Here is a 23,570-nt window from a genome sequence, read left to right as displayed (position 1 = left end):
CATGCGCAGAACGAAGCCGGCAGTTCAACCGTCGCCTGCTAGGCTGCTCGTTAAATGCCGAAACAATACCTTCCTGCTGGCAATTAACAGGCATTTCCGATTGCCGGGTGGGGACCATGGTTTATAGGGCGTTTTATTCGCGGCAATGACGATAGGCGGCAGATTAAAAGCAGAAAGAGGTTGTGCTGCACTTGCGAGAACACTGTAGCAGACGGCAGGTGCACTGCAAGGGCCATTATGTGCCTGCGAAGTGGGCCGTTTATTCTCGCTCGTTTTGCCGTTTTTCTACCGTGATAAGGCGCTGACTCACCCGCCGGTCGATGCTGCCGCGATATTATTGAAGAATTCGGCGGCTGTACCTTTACTTTGCAGTACTGTGTCTTGGTCTGTTTAAATTGACGAATTGTTCCTGCACCCCTATTTGAAAGAGTAGGGCAAAACGCCTCCTTAAATAACGATGACGTTTATTCGGCTTTTGACCCAGAAACGCAGACCTTTACTCCACATTTGCATTGCGGTGTACGGCAAAACGGAACAAATATTTGATGGATTGATCCCTGCGGTAAAGCAATGGGGCCCTTGCGTACTGGTTTAGGCCTTCATAAAAACGGTGTCAGATTTTGCATAATGCTTACAAGCGACTTGCTTTCACACATGTCACATTCTTCATAAACTGACATAATTTTTTTGGATTTTTCAAACACATTTTTACCGCTTAGGCAGCACTTGGAAATATTTTTATTTTAATTCATTTTACTTATGCATATTGCAGCCCTTTTTAAACAATTGCAGGACTTGACATGCAGATGATACAACACAAGAACAGGCGCACATTCATAAAGCAAAACTGATCTGCAATACTGAATGAGCCACAATGTATCAAAGTAAGATAAAAAACAAAGAAGGTGCGCTCAAAACTCGTTCGCTGTTACGTTCCCCATGCGAGTGTCACCATGGACACCGTGCGAGTGCCACCAGGTATAGAGTCAGGGCTTGAAAGACAGAGAAAAAAGATATCTTTAAAGGGGCCATGCAGACAAAATACAAGTTTGTTTCCTCTCTTTGCCATCTATGATTTATTCATGCACCAATTAGTCAATTTAAGTCAAAAGTTTGATTCTCCCGCCAAATAGTGTGTTTTCGCGACCTCTCAATGACATCATATGTGCTGGGGAGCCTTGTTTAACGTTACGCAACCTAGATGGCGCCACCATACCGCGGGAGGCCGTGTTCTGCCTGTGTTTTTGGCGGTATTTGTACCTCGCGTATTTTTGTTAAGGTAAAAAGTAACCGTTTCGTGAAACATGCTGTTGGGTCGATAAATATGCTCACGTAATACACCTTCGGTTACGCCAATCGGCCAGTTTCGCAACCTAAAGCGCCGCAGTGCTGCGCAGCTAAAAACAGCATAGTGCGCGCAGTACCACCAGCAGTTCGCATCGGTATTTCTATGTTTACGGGTATTTGCGTAACTTTAATTGTTTACCCCACCATTCTCAGTGCTATAAAGACAATGCGCCCTAAATGTCAGCCCAAATAGCTCGTTCAGCAAGCTTAGAAGCCCTGCTGATTTGCGTTTGGTTTTGCCTACCTCAGGCAACCACATAGCTGGCACATATGACATCATAGGTTCTGTTGCGGGAAATGAGCTAGTTGGTCGCATGGCCATTCCCTTTTTCCTTAATTCTGTAGCTCATTTGAAGGAAGTTCACGATAATACTGGGGTCAGTATTGTTCTAACCAGACAATCGTTCGAATGAACCTGTAGCGGCGCGGGTCCGCCGCGCCGAGGCGACGACCACGAAGGCGGAGCACGAGGCGCACGCTCACGTGCACTCGCGTTGAAGGATTAAAAATCAGTTCGAGGCCAAACGCTGCCGCGGCTATACTCGGTGACCACTTAAGAACGGCACCGGAAGTTGCCGCTGTGCCTTACCACCGTAGCCGGATGTTTCTTTACGCGGCGCAGGTAGGGCGTTACTGGGAATATTTTGATCATGACGTGAGCCGTTCCCGTAATTTTTTGGACCTAATATGCTTGTAAACGACTCCAGTGACGACAAACAAACTGCCAGGACCTTTCTTCCTGCACTCACGTGTTCGTGCGCCGTGACGCTGCCCATCGTCCTCTCACTCCCGCTTTCGATGGCCCATGCCGCGTCATAGAGCGGCACCCGAAGACTTTCAACCGCGACATCAACGGCCGCACGATGTCGTCGCCGCTGACCGGGTAAAGCCGGCATACGTCGCCTCTCGCAGGGCCAGCCAAGCATTTCCCGTCTCAACAACCATGCCCAGGAATTTACAGCTTCAACCGTCAAAAACTGCCACGTGGGCATAAATAACGGCCCCCGGCTCTACGGGGGGGGGGGGGGGGGGGAACCCTGCCGTGGCGCCGGTCCGCCACGCCGAGACGACGACGACGAAGGCGGAACCATGAGAGAGAGAGAAATAACTTTATTCACGTAAAGGGGAGGCAAACGCTGACGTGCGCTCGCACTCAAGGAAGATTTTGTGGATCACACTGCGCAGGTTCCGGGAACGGTGAGGGAAACGTTCTAGGTAGACCCGTTACCGAGGAATGTACATCCCCAATATAACGAGGGGAGAAGGTGAGCCAGGGCCCGAACCATCTTACAGCTCGCAAATACAGGATCGTGGACGTTGCCCAGTACGGCCGCTCGGGGAGGTTTGGCATGGCAGCGGTGGATGTCAAAGGAAACCTCGTTACCTCGGCGTCCTTCTATGCACCAAAGGCCACTACGGCCGAACAAATCGCCTTATCCATCGCCATGACGGAAACCCGCTTCAAGCAAATCTCTACACGGGCTCCCGCTCAGCGGCAAGAGCCTTCCTTAGATTAACCATTGCCAAAGACTCATACAGGATTTTACAGGGAAGAAAACAAGTGACGTTCCATAACATCCCGCGGTTCCCGGCCCACATTGGCCACGGAGTCCAGGACACGCTCCCCGAAGCCAACGAGTTCGCTCACGATCGCGCGCGAGAAACCATCAGCCGCGGCGATTGAACAGGCCGAGCTCCCGAGGCCCCCAGAGAGTTCCGAGACGCATTACTCACTTTCAACGAGGTAGTCACACACTACCAACTTACGCGAAGAACACTCCCGCTGGCCCACCCTGCTCTCACACATCCACAGTCAGGAGCCTTTAGAATGCTTCAGACCGGTTCCTTCCCAGCCAGGAGCCGGTTTAGCTTATTTCACCCAGACATTGACCCTCACTGTCCCCTCTGCGACGCAGCTTACTGTAACTTAGACGACATGCTATGGCAGTGCCCGGCGTTACAAGAAGACGCCGAACTCATCACACAGGAAGAATGGGCCATGGTCCTCCACAGCGAAGAATACTACACTCAACTGCGGGCTGTCCAGAAGGCCTGCGTTAGGGCGGAGGTCCTAAACCTCCCGCCACCCGCGCAGGTGCGGCCCGCGTCTACTCTGGACGGTCCCCTGGGCCGCTAGGTTAGACCTTCCGGACCTAATAAAGTTCAATGTCTGTCTGTGTGTCTGTCTGGAGAAATAAAAAACAGTTAGAGCCCAAACGCTGCCGCGGCTAGTTGTCTCTGCGCTGGTAGCGACAAACCAAACTTGTGTTTTGTCTGCATGACCCCTTTAAGCGGAAGAGTTTTGGGGTAAAACGGTCTAACTTTTAGCGCGTGTTGACTCGTGTTGTGAATTTAAGATGGTTGTGCACCCTCAAGATACTTTTGTAATGACGGAAACTGCCGTGGATATTTCAAGGGTAGAGGAAATTGAAGCCTAATAAGTCGTGCATACCAGATATTGGACTTAAACGTGGGATAGTTAGAACGGGAAATAATGCGACCTCATCTTTGGCAGATGAAGCGGATGGCTTACTTTTGTGTGGGTTATATTACTGCGACATCAAAGCTTTATGACGATTCTTGCACCACAACCGTATAACCATAAAGGAGGGCCTAAGATTTCGATGGTGAAAAGTTTAATTGCAGTAGGTGTTACAGAAATATTGTGTCGGAGGTATCCAAGTCAGGTGATATCAATGGGCTTGGCCCAAAGCAAGCTTTGAGTCAAACGAAGGTCATCGTAGTTGAAGTAATGTTCTGTGGGCAGAAGGAACCATTAAATGAACGAGGAAATAAATGAGCCTAAGGCCGACCGGAAAATGTCATGGACGCTGTTTCTCGCAAGTAATGTTTATCTTCTACGTCTAACATGTCTGACACGTCTACGTCTAACGTCTACGTCTATATTTGTCTCTTAACTGTTGTAAACAGCATTTGCTGTTAAAAAAACATTGTTGCCAACCCGTCTAGTGCAGGCTTGTCTTTGTATTTCAATCCGTTGGTGTTTGTTGGATTCTCTTGCTATAAAGAAGAGGATATTGCTTATACCATATGGAATCGGACCGCATTGTGTTTTATTTTCGGAATATTGCAAAAACAGGGATAACAGGCTTCTTTAGCTTAGGGGTGAGCCTATTTCGATGCTTCCTGATGTATAGATACAATTTTGGAGCCATACTATTTTCATATGGTTTAGAGAAATTGTTTTGGTACGTTATCGCATATACTCTAGTGCGGGTGATCCAGACCGTGCTGGCCTCGTGACAACCGAATGTATCTTCATTGGTAATTAATTTGTAATGAGCTAGTTCAATAATCTAGGCTTCCTGAAGTTATGTTCTACCGTGAGCTGAAATTTGTAAACTGGCCTCTCGGTAACAAGCACACCAGTATGCCTTTGCGAAGCTCCCTGAACTACCCTGATGTTTACTATGGTCAACGGTATGACAAAATGGTCAGCAGCAACTGTAGGTATACATCACTAGTAATTCAGCGACGGCTCAGGGTTGTTGCGAAAAGGTCAGGAAGGGCCGTCTTCAGAAACTCGCTCACTCACTCACTCACTCACTCACTCACTCACTCACTCACTCACTCACTCACTCACTCACTCACTCACTCACTCACTCACTCACTCACTCACTCACTCACTCACTCACTCACTCACTCACTCACTCACTCACTCACTCACTCACTCACTCACTCACTCACTCTCTCGATCGATCGATCGATCAATCAATCAATCAATCAATCAATCAATCAATCAATCAATCAATCAATCAATCAATCAATCAATCAATTTTTCTCCAGTGATTATATTTCGGGAATCCATTCTTGAAGTGGTCCCCTGAATACGTTATCTTGGGTGTTATTTTCAATAATACATTGTCATGGAATGATCATGTAAACACACATGTACGAAGTTATCGCGTTCTGTCCGCATTTTATGGAAACTAAAGTGTTTGTTACCCTGTTGGCTTAATGAGCAGTTGTGTTTCGCTCTTGTGCAGTACCTCTTGCACTATCGTCGTCTGATATAGGGCAATACTGCAAATTCAAATGTGAATGCTTTACTTGTACTACAAAAAAAGCTATCAGGGCTATTGCGAATCTATCCTATAGAGAAAGTACAGAACAACATTGGAGAAGCTTGGGCATTCTAAAAATCCACGATTTAGTTAATTTAAGTTGCCGGCAGGATATCCATCACATGTTTTATGAATACCCCGACCTATTTCCGAATCTAGAACCTTCACCTCAGACAGTGTACCCCTTAAGAAGTAAACATTATAGAAAGCCGAGAATTAGAACAAGTTGTGACATTCAGTTGCCGCAATATCAGGTCATAGACTTTTTAAATAATAACGAGGAGATTGAAGAGCAGATTAAAGAGTTTAAATCCATAAAACTGTTCAAAAAATTTGCTTAATTTAAGATATTGTTACAATAATACGTCCCGTTTATAATGCGTTAGCAGACAGTATAATTTTCTTGGAAAGAGTGTTACGTTTGTGTTAATTTAGTAATGCTTGTTTTTATGTTTAAATTGAGCAACTTTCTGTATTAAACTTGTCTTGGTTGTTGTGCTTTCACTTTTAATTGAGCTGTGTGGCTCTACTAAACGCGTGCATGTCACTCTTTTTTCTTTTTTCTGCTGATTTGTAAATTATTGCGGTAAAATGTTAGTGTATGGTATGTGTATGTGTATTTTTGTATTCCTTTTACGATAGCGTTTTCTTTCTTTTTGGGCTTCGAAAATTGTGCCAGCTATGTTGTTCCTTTTCTGCATAATATAAGAAAATACAGTATCTATTTTTCTTTTTTTTATTTGGTTTCCTGATGTGTGCTGCTCCCGACTTCGGTGCAAGTTACTTTGGAAGAAAGGGCCTCGTCAGGCTGTAGCCTCTCGCCCTCCTCCTGAGTGTGAATGTACTTTAACCTCTTGAAAATAAACAAATAAATAAATAAATAAAAACCATGAACATAAGAAAAATCAATCAATCAATCAATCAATCAATCAATCAATCAATCAATCAATCAATCAATCAATCATTTTCTGCGTAATGTAGATGGAACAAAGGTGGTCGGACGAAAAGCCGCACTTTCGAGCTCCACCCACCAATAAGCACTAGTCGGAGCTTGTAGAAAGAAAGAAAAAAACTGAATTCAGAGTGGTCAATACGTTACGTATCGCTTTAATAAAAGAAAGTTCAAGCTCATTTTTTATACGCAAGTACCAGCATGTCTACAATTTATCGTTACCAAAAATATTACAGCATTATGCGGTAATCCCAAAGAGATACTTTGTCAATAATGGCAGAAAAACCTTTAAAATATCGCGCTGTAGGCCTGTAAACAATACACATTGTATTTGCTGTGGAAGTCTGTGACTCCAAAATCTGAGAATTTGGTTAGCCAACTGAACTCAAAATTTTAATCTTTTGAAAACGTTATTTTCGTTCAGTCTGCCTAAAAATACTGCAAGATACAAAATATGGCAGCTGAAATACGCGTCTCCGCGGGGCAAACGATGGTCGAAAATCAAAGATATTGAAAGCGAAATCGCGAAGAGAGCTGCCATTAAGGCCCGGGTGCTGACGCGCAAGCTAGAGCACTGCACGGGCCCGGGCCGGCCCTAAAGCCCGGGCCCAACCCGGCCCGCGGGCCGGGCCGGGCCGCTCGAAGGAGGTTAACGGCGAGCCCGCGCCGGCCCGGGCTCAATGTCGCGGGCCAGAGCCGGGCTTGGGCTTCAACTCATAGGCCCGGCCGTTAATAGTTCTGGCGTTAAAGGGACCCTGCAACACTCTTTGAGCAGTGCAAGTAAACCTGCGCGACGTTTAGATTACACTGCCAGGAATACCTGAGCCAAATATTACACGTGCACGTGAAGCGGTGAGCGCGCAAATCGATGTGAAAGACGCGGAAAAACCAACCGCTCTCTCTTCAGTTGTCCTCATTATGCATGGCCTAAGGGACGTCACATAGGCCATGGCTGCCCGATCGGCTGCCACTGGTCAACTTCGCGGCTAGATTCTCCCATTTCCGTCGTCGTCATCGCTGTGTACGAACCTCTTCTATGCCTGAACCTGTAGGCACAGTTTTGCCGTTTCTTTTGTGTTTTGAGTGCGCACGGAGTTTGAGTGATGAGCTCAATACTTCCTTTTCAACGGGACCACTCGACTACAAACGTTTATTGCTTCAAAAACGCCCTACGAGCCCGAGCGCGCACTTGCGAGCAGGCACCCATGCCTGCTTTTTTGCGGCACCAGACCGGAAATAGGCCCCTCCGCGTTGAGGAGAAAAGGAGAAAACTACCCGGCATGTCATATATCGAAGGCCGCCGAAGAGAACGCCGCGAGCCGCCCCCCTCTCCGGGAGAGAGCGCGCAGCTTTCGTCGAGTTCCGCGGTGGAGTTGAGAGGGAACGATTATGCGCAATTTCTCATCGCGCGTAGTTTCGTTAATTGTGAACGGATTTTCATAATTCTTGCGGGAGGAGATTTCTGGGACAATAGACTTTATCCCAAAACACATTACTAGTAGTCGATGGCAAGTGTTGCAGGGTCCCTTTAAGTGTAGAAAAGACCATTAGAATGAATATTCTTAGTTTATTTTTGAGCGCTTCTTGATGTTACTTGTACGCATTGTTTTAAAAACGTGTTTTGCTAGGTCTGATAGTCACTACGCTGTAATTTTATTGACATTTTATGCACTCCATCAAGATTTTATATTTTGGTGTACAACATAACAAAGATGCGGTAACAGGGAACGCCCTAGCGGGGAAGGAATTAATTCAGACAACCTGGAGCTGTGCGCCTATGTCTATGTACACGCGTTTTAGATGTCGCGCCAATTGAAATGCGGCTGCGGCCGCGGGGAATCGAACTCGCGGGATAAAGAAACCACTGCTTAACAACCACTGGAGGTGAAATATTTCAACGCACGTACATAAAATGTGGATCAAAAATTTTTAGCGATACCAACATGTGGCCGAGACAACAAAAGGTGAAGGTGTCTCTTGTGCAAGAATACGAGCTATTATGACGTCGATGTGACGTGAACTGCAGACGTTGTAAGCTAAACTACGTGCACTTTAAACCCTTATGTTTTGCGTTTCCCTTCATGACGTGATTGTACAGACTAGATTCTCCGTCTGATTACCCGCTACGAAGACGCTGAACCAAATATAATAAACAAATTTTCATCAGCGTCAAAAAGTGGTCCTGGTGACATACGCGCGGGCCCTCCCTAGGCTCAAAATTAAATGACCGGGCCCGGGCCGGGCCTGGGCTTGAGACGACGGGCCCGGGCCTGGCCCGGGCCAGGCTCACTTACGAATGCCCGGGCCCGGGCCGGGTCTGGGCTAGGTTTTACGGACCACGGTGGGGCTCGGGCCTTAAAATCAGGCCCGTGCAGTGCTCTAGCTCCAGCCGGCCCAGCGGGCGAGCGAGCGGCAGCATGCGACCGGCCGGCCGGAGCGACCCTGCGCGCAGCGCTTCGTCCTAGCCCGCGCCCACCGGACTCTACCTGTTCTCCTGGCTGGCCGTAGGAAAAAGCGGAGGGGCGCCTACAGTGCCACTTCCGTATCAGCTGCTTTCGCGATCCGCTGGCAGGCGCAGCGTCGCTTGCGACGGAGCTATTTTAAACGCGTCCAATTATTTAACCAGGTATTTCGCCGGCCTACCAGTCATGTCCCGGTTGACTGATGGCACGTACTGTACGTTTATCTGAAATCGACGGAGGTAAAATTTCAGTGTGGTTGTCCTTTACACTGCATTGTTTCCGTGACAACTTACGTAACCTGCGCTTCCCCGTTTTCTATGCTGTTTTGCACGCAGCCTTTAAAACCACTGGCCAGAAGTGCGCCTCCATTCCCAGCAACGCGTTACCATAAGCATAACCGCTGTAAAATTTGGGGCAGGAGTTCGTAGAAAAACTTGCATTTCCTCTTAATCGTTTGCGGGAGAACCAGCATCCTGCTGGAAGAATAGCGCTGCCGCTTCTAACCGTGAGGCTGCGTGCCCTCACTTGGTTGATCCACATCTACGGTGTCGGGGTTGTACGAAGCTAGCTCTAACTGCCTGCATATTCATTTCCCGATGGCACGTGAAATTGTTTCGCATCTCCAAGTTCTTGGCTGGGGATCACGTCATTTGAGGTCACAGATAGAAATGCCACGTGAGCAAAAAGGAAAAAAAAACGCGTTGCTAGGCCTACACCCAAAATAGTCACCGCGTCGGGTTGCTGGCTGGAGTGCTCAAAGTGGTGGTTACGCTACCACAGATAACGCCGTGGGGCTCTCCCCAGTGAAGCTCTCTATATATAATTGAACAAATGATACGATGAGAAATAATACAGAGAATGGAAGAGTATGTTGGCGAATAACGACGGCAGAAACGAAAACAAATAAGCTCACGCGAAATACGGGTTAAATTTATAAGTTAATTCTATAGTTTTTGTTGTACTGCGATATGGAATTTTGAATTGTTGACGAGCAATGTTTTTCATGTCAATCGGTGTTCCTAGTACACAACGCTGTTTGAGCAATAAACGGTTTTGATCGGAAGATTGGGCGTCGTTTCCGATTTATGAACCAAGATATTTCCGATCCTTACTAATTCGTACCCCGCTGACAGTATGACACAAACGTTTTGGATTGCCTGCACCGGACTGTCATTGTATCACCGAAACCGAAAATGTTGGCCAACGAAAACATTTTGCCATAAGAACTTCACGGCGCCCACATTACTGCATTCTTTAATGGCCCAACAAATGTCGCCGACTCGAAAGAATATATTCGTTTGGCTTGCTAGTGGATAAAGACCACCCACAAGTCATCTGCTGGGAAGCACTAGCAAAACCATCGGAAGCCCGAAAGGTTATTCATACGGCGATGTTGCATAGTACGCAGTACGTGCCAAGAAGCGCCGATACTTCATCAGCCTGTATCGGAGTGTATCTAACACATTGCGTTTTGCGATAAGCTCTAATCAGTGTTTATTGTGTAAATTATTGCCCTCTCTACTTGCAGGGGCAAGATGGACGTCCCGGATTTCCAGGCCCGAAGGCAAGTAGATCTGTATTGACCTCATATATAAAGCCGAGTAGCCGAGATGGGAGAGGTGGCTCTAACGAGACTATTTTGTGGAGAGGGGAGTTATGAGCGCTGGATTGTATTAAGAATGGCGAGGTGGGAAGAGGGCGACATCTTGAAGACAAGGCTTCATAGTTCTTCCGGGCTGCTAAGTAGTGTGCGTTTGCTCCCCGCCTACAGCCCCGTCACTCTCATGTAGATCTGCATACTACAAAACTAATGTAGGCGAGTAATAACTTAATGTTGTAGGGCTTCACCCATGTTATAATACAGTTAAACCTGGATGTAACGAACCTCCATGTAACGAATTCCTGGATTTAACAAATTTTTTCCAATCCCCAACACCATCTCCATAGAAGTCCATGTATTTGTGACCTCCACGTAACGAAGGTGTTGCGGTAATCGACCTGAATGTAACGAATTCGCGGCACTGATCATTTATGATTTTGAGCCGTAACACTACTAAAAATTTGTAAATACAACGCGCAAGTTCTATATAATAGGGGAAAAAATATGGGGCAAGATGGCGGGTAGAACGCATACGATTGCAGCAAGCAAGTGCGTGCCATCCATGCGAGCATCGATGTTTTGTGACGTCTGGTGGCGCTGCCGTGCCGAACGGGCGAGCGCACTCTGGTTAGGCTGGTCCGGTAGGTGTTCTGTTGTTAGGCGTAGCGCATTCTGAGCGCGGCGACGTCGTGGGTATCGTTGTGAGCGCTCGCTGTGAAAATGAGCTCCGTGCCGAGGAAGCGCAAGGTTTTGTCTCTTGAAGACAAACTTGCGATTGTAAATGCGGTTTCCGCGGGTGAGAAGAGGAAGGACGTTGCTGCTCGATTTAATATCCCAGCCAGTTCCCTGTCGACGATATTGCATTCGAAAGACAGCATCCGCGACGCTGTGGAGTCGGGAACGAGTTCGAAGAAGAAAAGGCTCAAGACGTCAACTTACGCTGATGTGGACAAGGCTGTCTTTACCTGGTTTCTGGACACACGGGCGCGAAACGTGCCCATAAGTGGTGCAATCCTGCAACAGAAAGCCAAGGATTTTGCGTGTATTCTTGGCCATGGCGATTTCAAGGCAAGTAACGGCTGGTTGCAAGGATTCAAGAGCCGGCACGGTGTCGTCGGTAGAGTGATTAGCGGTGAGTCCGCATCCGCTGACAGCGATGCCTCTGCCTCGTGGGTGGTCGAGAAGCTGCCTGACATCTTGAAGCGCTATGAGGTAGCGGACTTGTACAACGCCGATGAAACTGCGTTGTTCTACCAGATGTTGCCGAATCGCACGCTGGCGCTCAAAGGGGACGATTGTCGAGGCGGCAAGCTGAGCAAACTCCGTGTAACGGTTTTGCTTTGTGCTAACAGTGATGGCAGCGACAAAAGGATGCCATTAGTTATTGGAAGAAATGCCCGGCCAAGGTGTTTCAAAGGCACGAAGCGGATGCCTGTCAAGTACGTGGCCAATTCGAAGGCCTGGATGACCCGACAAATCTTTAGCGAATGGCTGAAGGCATTCAACGAAGATGTCAAGCGTCAGGGTCGCCAAATATGCCTATTGCTTGACAACTGCTCCGCGCACCACATCGAAGACCTTCAGCTATCCAACATCGAGCTGCAGTACTTCCCTGCGAATTGCACTTCCCTAATACAGCCGTTAGATAAAGGGGTCATAAACAGCTTCAAGTGTTGCTATCGTCGTCGCATCATACAGAAGATCCTCTTGGATATACGCTTGGAACGACCGACAAAAATCGACATTTACCAAGCGATTGAGATGCTTGCTGCTTCCTGGCAGGAAGTAAAAGCGCACACAGTCGCAAATTGCTTCAGGAACGCCCGGGTGTCCGCGGTAACAGAAACTGAAGTCGATGAAGAAGAACCCCAGGAACCTTCAAACCCACCCGACGTCACCGAAGCGTGGGATGCACTTCGCGCGAATGGTGGAGCACCCGACGACGTTGCACTCGATGACTTTTTGTACGCTGACAGTGATGCTGTGTCTACAGAAGAAATGTCGGATGTGGCACTTGTAGAAACTGTTAGAGATCGCGGCGATGATGAAGGTTCGTCAGAGGCGGATACATTCCCGTTGCCTACAGCAAAGGAGGTCTTGGATGCGCTGGACGTGCTGCGCCGTCACGTCGGCTCGCAGGATGATGAGGAAGCATTGGAGGAGTTCGTTTCTCTGGACCGCCGCGTTGCGTCGTCTTTGACGCGAAAGACATAGGCGAAAATAACGCAGTTTTTTTGTGTTAAATAAACATTTGAGGTAAGTTGCGCTAAATCGGCATCTGCCGCATGTTTTTTTTGGTGTTCGTGATGATTTCCCTGGTGTTTACTTGAAAACTGCATGTAACGAAAACCTGGATGTAACGAAAATTTGCGAACTTTTTTCAAATTCGTTACATCCAGGTTTAACTGTATCAGTTGTTTTGGGCGGAATATACTAACCACAATGAACAGGCTACACAAACGCAACCAGGAACCATATGGTACAATTTATTATGTCTGAATAATCAATGCTAGCGGACATACCAGAACCAGAGCCGGGCAGGACCCCGTGTTCTGCAGTTCTTTTCTTAAAGCTGTGAGCTGATGCCCTGTCTTGTTTTGTTTGCAGGAAGCTTAGACCTGTTGTAATTGGAGAGGAAATGAGCGTCGGAAACGATGATAGTCGACAGATTGGCAAAACAATTCTCCAGAAACACTTAAGGCCGCCTTAGAGCAGGAATGCGAAAGTTCAGGACAATGCCCGTTAAATATTCCCGAGTAACGTTTCCCCAAGTAGTAAATGTCTTACTGTTGGCAGTGTCAACAGTGCGAGCTTTCACGCTGCTGAGAGTAGCGGAAGCGGCGACAGTGCGTGCAAGCAGTGCATCCGTGATTCGCGCAAAGCGACTTGGCTGATGATGATGATGATGATTGCTATTGGTTTCCCCTTTGAAGCGGGGTGATGACATGTCATCTTACCAAAAGGTATAATATAACCATGTTTTACACTCTTAGTTTAATACTAGCGCTGCTTAGGGCAGGCACTAAAGCTTATTAGGCCCGAAATACTTTCTTTTCCCTGTTACAGTTGGTAACTGTCCTAGGCAATATTCCCCTCTCTGCGTTTCGTCCACCAGCATTCTAATCTTCTTTTCGTCCCCTCGACAGCTGGTTGGGGAGTGCGGAGCTGGTTGGGGCTGGTTGGGGAGTGCGGCGCCTCCGGTTAATGGAGCGGCGAGAGGGCAAAGTTCGTTGGGAGGGAGGTGGCGTGCAGCCGTAATCCGGTGGTGTGTGTCATGTGCGTAGGGTCTCTCGCCTACTTCGCAAGCACGGCAAATCACATGCCCTGTTCTCTAGTTGGTTCACCAGTACCATCATCCTTCTATCGTTGTAATATCTTACTATTATTCGTTCTCCTCTGTTCGGCGGGGGCGCTGCACGCTTATCGACGTATTTTTGTTTTTTGTTTCGACACGCCCCCGACGCAGACGCTTTTTCTCTTATGCATTTCAGGCTCTCGCCTTGATAAGAGGGTGAACTGTACTGTGAATAATCCAAACATAATGGCTAGAAGGCCACAGTAGGTAGCGTTATTAAAAATAGAAAAGGAGAATCAGCTAATACCGAGCCTTCTGGAACACGTGAGTGAGCGACGCTTGTCTCTGTGGCAAACATTTTAGCTGAGGCGAACTGGCAGCGGTTAACAGGAGAAATTGCTAGTTCCGCAAGGAGTTCTGGGTTAAAGTTAGCAAAACCAGTTTGTGGAAGAATAATTTCAGTCGAAATACGGACCACTACAACATTAAAAAAAAATTGCCTTCAATCCACGTTGGGAAGGTGCTTGGAAAAGAACGCTTTAAACGACACCCACAATTGCCCATGCGACCTCAATTGAATTCGCACACGTGGCTCTCTAAAGAGTGAAACCAGGGATTCTGCCAACCGTTACCAGGAATTCGCGGGGGCGGCGTCCTCAACGCAACAGCAGCGTCGGTCACAGTCGGGCTAGAGAGGCGGGCGACGTCGCCGCTGTACCCCGGTCGTGAGTCTAGGGAAAGAAAACGGAGAGGAGCGTCTTTCGAAGGGTGAGACAGCGGAACCTAGCCAGCCTGATGCGCAGACACCGAAACAATTCGGCATGTGAGCTTAGTGATTCCAATTTATACCGATTTAAACTAGTTAGTTTCGTCAGTTTGAGAATTGCAAGAAAGCTGAGGGAAATTTTATAATCGCTATTTATGAGAACCAATTGCTCCTTTTGCCTTTTGTAGTCCCTCTTAAAACACAACCAAATTGGTATTCACCAATTTAAAAATGAAGTCTCATTTGTGGCAAGAAGTGCGGAAAATGTAGCGTTTCTCTAGCTGCCAGATGTCTGTAAGTGTCTCTACATTTTGTTTTCCCGCCCGGCGAACAAGTCCTTAACGTATGTTTGCGGCACAACGACTTAATTCCATCGGGTGCGGGTTTCCCTGGAGGTTATGCCCAAGAGGTTAATGAAGCCGTGCGAAGGTAGCGCGCAATGGACGCGAAGCACGCCAGAACAGTCCTAAATAACCGTTGCTAAAGCAGACGACAAAGCCGTACCGCTGACGACGCTGCCAGCGAGCAGGCACTGGCGCGCGGGGAACGGTGGGTAAATTCGCCGCTCCATCTACAGTGTGCTCCATGAGTGAAACCCTCCGCCCCTCCTCCCATCCGCGGCCGTCTCCGCCGCGTTGGGAGTTTGCTGTCCCGCACGCCACGAATCAGCTTTGCTTTAAAACGAAGGCAGAAACGAACGTTTCTCCAAAATGAGGCGAAGTTTTCGTTGAAAAGGCCATGAGGTGCGTTTCACACCAATGCGTTTTTTCCTGTAACTCTGCTGTGACTTTTAGAAACCTAATTGTACGTGAGAAATTTATTCAGATTTTAAATACTGATGTTATCCGTGGTTTTGCGGGGCTTGCTACGAAATCGATGGTCTTGTAATCAAATTGGTAATGCCTGTGACCCGCTATGTATAAGGAACCACCTTCTCAATTTTTAAGTCAGCGGGAAGGTCATTTGCTATAGATGCGTCCTAGAAAATTCCGCTTAGCATGACTAAATTGTTGGTACGTGTATTAGACGAACGCTCACGGCATTTTGAGTCCTGAATCTGGGTGGAGTGCAGTTTCAGTGATTTAATAATTTCCGCTATGCTTCTCACCTCGACAATGATAGGTGCTGTAGTCGATGCAGGGAGACGGAGGCAGGGAAGAATTATTTCTTTGGCAGCTGCAGAATTAGGAGTTGCTGCACACCGTTGACTATGGGTAGCTGTTGTATCACAATCGATCGCAGAGTGCGGGACCTTTCGTAACACCAATCTTCGGGTGATTTCTGGAGGGCCCCAACAATTGTCGCTACTTCCAAGTGTTTACGTCCGCATCCCTTGAACGAGAGCACGCCATTTGTTGATTGATTACGAGGTTTTACCAGCCGACGCTATAGAGGCGATGAGGCGCGCTGTTGTGGTGGGCTCAAGATTATTTTTGACCACCTGGGGATATTTAACGTGCGCCTAAATCTTGAGCACAATGGCGTTCCCGCTTTGCTCCTCTATCAGAAAAGCAGCCGCCGTGGCCGGGAATCGAACCCGCGTGCTTGGGCTCAGCAGCATAACGCGTTAGCCACTGTGCCATCGCGGGGGGTCGAGAACGCCATTCAAATGTTGGTGTCGAGCAGTTTCGGTACTGCGATTTATAGTGCCAAGGACCAGTTGTCATAACGGAGTGGATGGGAGTTTATCGTTATCGACAACACGCTGGTTATCTTTTTACGACGAAGGCTTCCCCTCAGGACGTTCAGTAGCATTTCATTGGGGTTTGCATAATTCATTTTCTCCCCTAAATATTTAACGCGTGAGTGCACATTCCTTCCACCTTAAAGGTTTGGTCAAAATAGGAAGTTCTAGTATATCGTTTACTGCGTTTACGTAAGCGTTTACCGCATTACTGGAAGCCAGAGATTTTGTTTCCCGTTGGAAACGGTAGGACACGTTTTGGCACAGCGTTTGCGGTTTTTACGTATTCCGGTTTATCGCCCGTGGTGGTAGAAGCAGCGAAATCTCTCGAATTAGTCTCAAGACAAATGACGCAAACCTTCGTTGCTCTTAGATATTAGATTTCATTTAAAGTAGCCTGAATATTTACCTTTCGGATTAACGATTCAGAATAAACTATCTGTTTTAAGAATTTTATAGATGTCTCCTGTACAACCTGAAAGCAGGAAACCATTTTGGTGGCGCCATCTACTGAGGACAGTTGGTATCAAATAAAACGAATTCATGGCCACGTACATATTTTGGAAACAATAAGTACAATAGGTTGTAGTAATTCCGCCACAACCTACATTATTGTCCCCAGAAAGATGCTGGAGCCCGAAGAACACTCTGCAAACCAATTAACTCGTCTGGGAGAGGTTTAGCACTTGTAGGAATGGCCATTTTGCTCACCCATCTGATAAAAATAGTGGTTTGTCGTACTACTCAGCAACGCTTAAGAAGGATAGCATAGTAAGCACCATCAAAAAAGCTTACTTCTCTCGGCTGTACCAAGCATTAAGCGCCCAGCGCACTGTTGTAACATTTGCTGTAATCAAGACGCGAGAATACACTTCGTCTGTTCAGGAAGCTTGGTGGCGACGGTAAAGCCTGTGCCACAGAGACACCGTTCTCGCCCAGACGCAGTCGACTCCCGCAATGGAATGCTAAACACCCTAAACCTGTGTATCGAAGGTGTATCAGAAAAATAATGTGGCGGTGTTTGAAGCCTTTAGCATGAGTCGGAGGCGGCCAAAGAGCTTGGCTGAGCGAGGTTCTCTTGTCATACAGTGACGCCACTCAATCAAGGTCACAAAAGGGAAGGCGCAACCAATAAAATGCGCTTCTAGGCAACACGCAAGGTGTGGCCGGTACAGGCGAGAGCGTTCGAAACACGTCACTACGGCCAAGGTCAACCTAGCGGCTTTTACCAAGCGGCAGAGCCACTGTTCGCATCCACCGTAGTGATACAACGTTCGATTTCACACGTTAGCGCGGATGCCCAACTTTGATCATTCGCGTAGCGGGTGTCTTAAGCTCGGCAATAAAACTTGGCGAAATGCCAAAAATGAGGTCAGTCGCACCTGTTCCATCCAAGGAACCTGTATTATTGGGATAATCAAAGTGGGATTAAACTTTAAAAAAATGATTTAAGAAATATATATCTGCGTTAGAAATCAACCGACTAGACCCTCAAAAATGGGCGGTCGTACGCTTCTCCTAAAACGTGTTTATTTTGTCGAAGGGCAATTTATTTCTTTATTATCATCCTTCCATCGGTTTGCCTGTTTGCAAATACCTTCCACTTTGTGCCTGGTGAACTGCTGTGTTAAACAAATGGTCCACCGGTAAGGCTGGTAAAGTGGTCTGCGAACTTTGAAACCAAATACTCGACATTTATTTATTTATTTATTTATTTATTTATTTATTTATTTAATACATACTGCAGACCATGGCTAGGTCCAAGCAGGGGGGCACAAGAAGATAAAATGCAGAAAAATACAAACAATACAAGCAAACAAGGCACTTATACAGGGGGTAATTCATTCCACTCTTGTATCGTACGCGGAAAAAAAGAATATTTGAAGGTGTCAGTAGCAGCAAAATATGGGGTGAAAGCGTTCGGGTTGTGATGCCTAGTAGGTCTTGTTGACAACGGTGACAAGAACGGTGATGGGTCAATTGACAGTGCACCTTTGCTTAGTGAAGAAAGGAAATCAAGGCGGAAGCACTTTCTCCTGGATTCGAGGCTTGGGATATTGTTAGTAAGCATTATTTGTGAGGGAGAATCAGTGCGGGAGTATTTAGAGTAAATAAACCTTACAGCTTTTCTCTGAAAAGCTGTAAGAGTAGCGGACGGTTTAAAAAAAACTGTCTGGGGTTTAGCTCCGCTACTTTTCGGTATGCAAAGAAAAAGCGTGGCTTTGTCTAGTTGAGTTATGGTTTCGCTTGGTTAACCTTTGAGTTAGCTGTATTTCCGTCCACGTCTGAAAGCCGTTCGGTTACGTGCAACACTCACAGGAGGGGGCCGGGCGAACGAGGCGTTCATTCATGGCGAACGCACCGTTCCTCTTCTCCGGGCGTGAGACGAGTCACGTTGCCTGAAACGACCCAGCGCCGCATGCATGGGAGGTTACGGGGGTGGTGAGCTGCCTCGGCCGCAGCGGCGGTGGCGACGCTGTTGGCGGCGGTGGCGACGCCGTCCCGGCTAATCACGCGATGCGCTTCGAGGGGTATGTCGCTGGAGGTGTGTCTTTGGTCAAAAGGTCATTTGTGCATCCTCCCCGAAATCGCTGGACGAAGTAGTAAAGCTTTGCTTTAAAACCTCCCGTGTTTATCAGAAATAAAGAAACTGTCGCAAGGACGGAATACAAACCGAGGGACTTGCGGCAGAGGCAATTGATTTAGGCCGGAATACATGGAGCAAACCTCCCCGAGGAAGTTCCAGCGGCGGAAAATCGGCCGCGGCAGGACGCCGTATATTCGTCGGGCTGAACTACATGGAGCGAAGACACGGCATCCCCCGCCGCGCCCGCTCGCGCTCCGCTGCTGCGTTGCTCTCTGTGTGGCTAACTTAACATCCATGCTTAGAGTCAACGGTGTCGTTCAGTAAACAGACCTAGTGAAGGAGCTTCCTGCTTGGGGTGTACATCGTTTGATAATTCTGAGAGATTTTGGGGCGTATCTTCTACTGAACTATTCGTGTTCAGCTCTCAAGGGCACTAAAGGCAGTAGAAAGGAAAAACAAGAAAATGAACATCCCCCGAGAATATTGGAGTCCCAGAACAAGAAGCCGGAATTTTGCCATTCCTCCCACTCAGCTGATTGATGAGATATTGATCACATCAATTCAATTTATCTGATATCGTACACTGTCTAATCAATTACTCTATTCGACCCGCTCACATCTCATCTGGTCCGACAATCAAAAAGAGAATTCAACCCTAAGAACTAAATGCAACGAACATATTCAGTGGATGCTGAGCTGTTGCTATCAAATAGGCTTATGTTCGTGTCAGCACAGATGGTGTCACGATGTCGAGAATTTTTTCGAACTGCACACAAAAGACTGAGTACGAGGAAAAGAGTGAACGGTAGGTGGATGCAATGATGGTATGGCCATTGTTCAAAGGCAGAGCAATTACCGGCCGCGGCGGCCGCTTTTATAATGGAGGCGAAAAGCAAACACGCCCGTGTGTACGAGATTTCGGCGCACGTTGAAGATCCCCTGCTTGTCAAAATTAATCCGGAGCCCTCCACTACGGCGCACCTCACCGCCTGCGTTGTGTCGCCGCGTTAAAATCAATCAATCAATCAATCAATCAATCAATCAATCAATCAATCAATCAATCAATCAATCAATCAATCAATCAATCAATCAATCAATCAATCAATCAATCAATCAATCAATCAATCAATCAATCAATCAATCAATCAATCAATCAACCAAAGGCTGAGCAGAATGCCATACTTCCAGCCAGACACCCTCACAATAAGATTTGCCAACAACAATTCATGACGGCACTTGCGTGAAATTGATGACCTTGTTAGTACTGCTAACCCACCGCCACGATATATATCGCGCTGACAATGTTCAGATGCATAGCATGGTAAATAATAGAGATCCCCGTCGTCTGCCGACAGCCATGTCTGGGAAAAACAGATTATGTAAAACGTGAGTTCGAATATAGCTAAGAAGGCTAGAACGTCGTCATAATGTCTTCTTTAGGGTACGCGTGTTGAAATGTACGAGCGATAATGGAAGCGATTGATCCCGAAGATGCTTAGCTTCAGTGCAAGAGAAGACATTCGAGGCTATGATAAAGCAAGCAATTTTCGTGAATAACTGGTTTTGCGACGAAATGACTCTCAGGACATCTGGGTCGGAGATCCGATGCACTTTACTTTCATCGGTTCTCGTAGAATTGATAACGCCATTGCCAGTCCACCGGTATTCCGAGGTATTTTCTTTCTTCTGGGGCAGAACCCGAATGAACTGTCGTTTTCTTCCTGGAGAGAGGTGGTCTTTGATAATGAAAGATTCACGCTTAGGGGATTCTATAATGACGTCAGCAGTGGGCATCCTCGATTTAGCAGTCCTGGACGATCCGCGGGCAGTCCGAGGACTGCGTTCGGACTGGAGGTCCCATAGGAATACATGGGAAAATCGAGCACCGGATCGCGTCTCGGGCAGTCCGCGGACGATCCGGGACTGATAATCGAGGAAGCCCAGTGTTCTGACGCGCCTTACCCGCTCTGCTATAGAACTAAATTTCCTAGCTCTCGATGAGATTCGAGCAATGATATACTTTCTTCTTTTCTTGGCAGGGACATGATGAACAATCTCAATGTTCGCGGCCGAGATCTTGGAAGAGTGTTAATTTCCCACAAAAAATCAATTAGCGGGGCAACGAAGCGAAATCAAATCCGGCTTCGAACTGGGTGGTATCACGCAGGTTTTGTTAAGGCGAAAATTTCAGGCTCCCGTCAAGACAGTGCACAAAAAATTGGGGCGTTTGACCCCTCACTTCTTCCCCGAAACGCTGGTGTTACTTCACCAGGACTGTGTTTCCGGCAGGCCAAGCATTAGGAATAGTTCGTGCGGACGTGCAAATGATGAGCCTAACAGAATTGTACACCGGGTATGAAGGACCATGAACAATTCCGCACTCGTTATGCTAATACAGAAGTATTTATTAGTAAATCTCTGTTGCGTCAAGTGAATTTTTTAAAAGAAAAGCACCCATGTTTTCATTATCTTCCATTACAGGGGGATCTTGGATATCCTGGGCTGCCTGGTCGTCGTGGGCGTCCTGGCGAAAAGGCAAGTAATCTTTAGTTCATATTCACATTCGGGCAATATATTTTGTACGGCGCCGGTAAGTTACCGTGTAGCACAGATGAACTGATAAAATTACTTCGCGGCGTTACGTTAGTAAAAACTTAAATATTTTCAAATAAAAAGCGCCATGCAAAAAAATACTTGTATTACGCTGCTAACGAAACGGACACAATATTACAACAACTGAAGGAAATGGTATTGAATAATCCTACATGTGTTTTGTAGGTTATGTAATGTGACAACACTTAGCAGCCGTTTAGAAAAAAAAATACGCGGCATAGAAAAACCCATCTGTGAATAAAAAAGCAAGCCTGAAAGCAGCTTTCACTTTGCAAGCTGCCGCTTTGTGTTTAACCTTTTCATAGCGCGCCGAGACGGAACATGCGGCGTTAACGCACTTCTTACCCAACTTAACACAAGCCCGCCATAACACGAAATATTTTTTGAGAAACACATGGCGACAAATTAGTGCATACTGCATGAAAAATGTCGCGCTGTTGTTCATTCTCCCCGAAACATCACACCACCTCCGTATGAATTCTGTTCCTACGGAATGTGGAAAACAAGAAAGAGTCTGATTTCGCCCTTTATTGAATACTAGCGGTAGTACCCGGCGGGGCCCGGAAGGAGAGGGGGGGAGGGAGGGCGGGCGGGGGCATTATATATTTGACACTAATAGGTATAACAAGTGTTCATTTATTTGTTAGTTGTCATATATTGGCTAGTTCATCGTGAAGTGGTACACACTCAGCAACTCCTGCCTGCGGTCTCTACGTGGGCTTCAACCCCAAGCGCGTTCTTGTAACGCGGAACGCCTGGAACTCTTGTTTTACTGCAACTCTCGCTAAACGCCTTCGCTCTGCAGAAAAATTGTTTGGACACCCAGACCGCTGCTGGTCACCAGGTTATAAAACAGCTCATGGGTGGGAAGGATAGGTTGACGAGAGGCGAGGTTCGGGTGTTGCTTGCAATCTAATATAATATAAGGAAGAGTGACGGGTTGTAAATAGAACTTGCATTCGGCAGGTGATTGTCCTGGGAACATGCGATGGAGGCCGAATGGGCGAGGAAAGGTATTCTTACCCATGAGAAGTGCTATCTCGTAAGGAATGAAGGACGCTCATCGGTCATAGTTTTATGATAACTAACATGGGCTAGTACGGGAGGCGCGGGGTGGCACGAAGTCCCAACAGATGAGCGAGCGCTATGCCTTTGCGATTTTTACCGGCACGTCTTCTCTTTGAGATTTATGATAAATGACAGGGCAATTGGGAGGCGCGTGGTTGCACAAAGGGCAACAAATAGCGAGGGCTATGCGAACGCTGAAAAATACAACTGAATTCCATCTCCAGAGGGGTGTAAATTAAAAAAAAAAACTTGCATTCCTTTTGATCGGCTTGTTAGCACAACATCGTGAAATAAATTTTTGGGCAATTGGATGGGCAGCATTTGCAAGCAAAAACGAATACGATATATAAAATATAAACCGGCTGCGTATTTATTTAGGAATGTGTAAAATCACAATGTCCTCCGGAAATCCAGACGGTCCCTATTAGATGGGTGTCATAGAAAAGTCTTGTAGTACAGTGTTCAGATACCCGAGTAAGTTATTTATATCAACAAAAACCAGTTCAACATCTAACATGGCCTGCGCATAAAAAATAATTTCTGAAAAATGATTTCACCGCTTTTCACTCTCTAAATAAATAAATAAATAAATAAATAAATAAATAAATAAATAAATAAATAAATTTACGAAAACACAATTCCACCTTTTTGCTCTCTTAGGAGTGCAATTTCCGAAAATCCCGCCTTAGTGAGCCCCTACGCTTTGAGGCAAATGTACTTGCAAAATTTCAAGTCACTAGATCTACCAAATTTGTCTGGCCGTTGATGAGTCAGTCAGTCAGTTGGGAACTTCATTTTATAGGTATAAATGACCGGGGTCCTGGGAGGCACGTGGTTGCAGAAGCTTCCAACAGATGGAGAGCGCTATGCGATCGCGAGAAAGTTCCAGTGAATTCCACGACCAAAGCGCTGTGAATTGAAAAAAAAAACCTCGCATGCCTTTTTATCGCGCGTTAGTACAAAATTCTCAAATTGATTTTTCCGCAGTTGGATGGGCAGCATTTCCAAGCAAGAACGACTTGGATATATTAACGGGCTGCGTACGTGGGGAATGTGTAAAAACAGACGGTTTTGCCAAAATCCAGATTTTCCCTATTAGGTGGGTGTCATA

The 23,570-nt window shown here is 46.8% G+C and overlaps 1 protein-coding gene across 2 annotated transcripts in view; it reads left to right on the top strand.

The window, feature by feature from the left end:
* LOC144167076 (uncharacterized) overlaps positions 1–21,364 on the top strand; it is a 46,960-nt gene extending 25,596 nt beyond the window's left edge. The window contains exons 7-8 of one of the 2 annotated variants that reach the window (XM_077696467.1): positions 10,375–10,410; positions 21,260–21,364. In XM_077696467.1, the coding sequence (XP_077552593.1) occupies positions 10,375–10,410; positions 21,260–21,328 (105 nt within the window). In that variant the 3' untranslated portion in view covers positions 21,329–21,364. The remainder of the gene's footprint in view (positions 1–10,374; positions 10,411–21,259) is intronic. The other variant, XM_077696466.1, reaches the window with a different exon arrangement.
* Positions 21,365–23,570: the final 2,206 nt, after the last annotated feature.

Source organism: Haemaphysalis longicornis, unplaced genomic scaffold (genome assembly GCF_048455015.1).
Source record: "Haemaphysalis longicornis isolate Haplotype H1 unplaced genomic scaffold, Haemaphysalis longicornis Haplotype H1 scaffold_2, whole genome shotgun sequence".
Classification (NCBI taxonomy): domain Eukaryota; kingdom Metazoa; phylum Arthropoda; class Arachnida; order Ixodida; family Ixodidae; genus Haemaphysalis; species Haemaphysalis longicornis.
The sequence above is the reverse complement of the archived record's forward strand: the minus strand, read 5'-3'. Positions and strand labels throughout refer to the sequence as shown.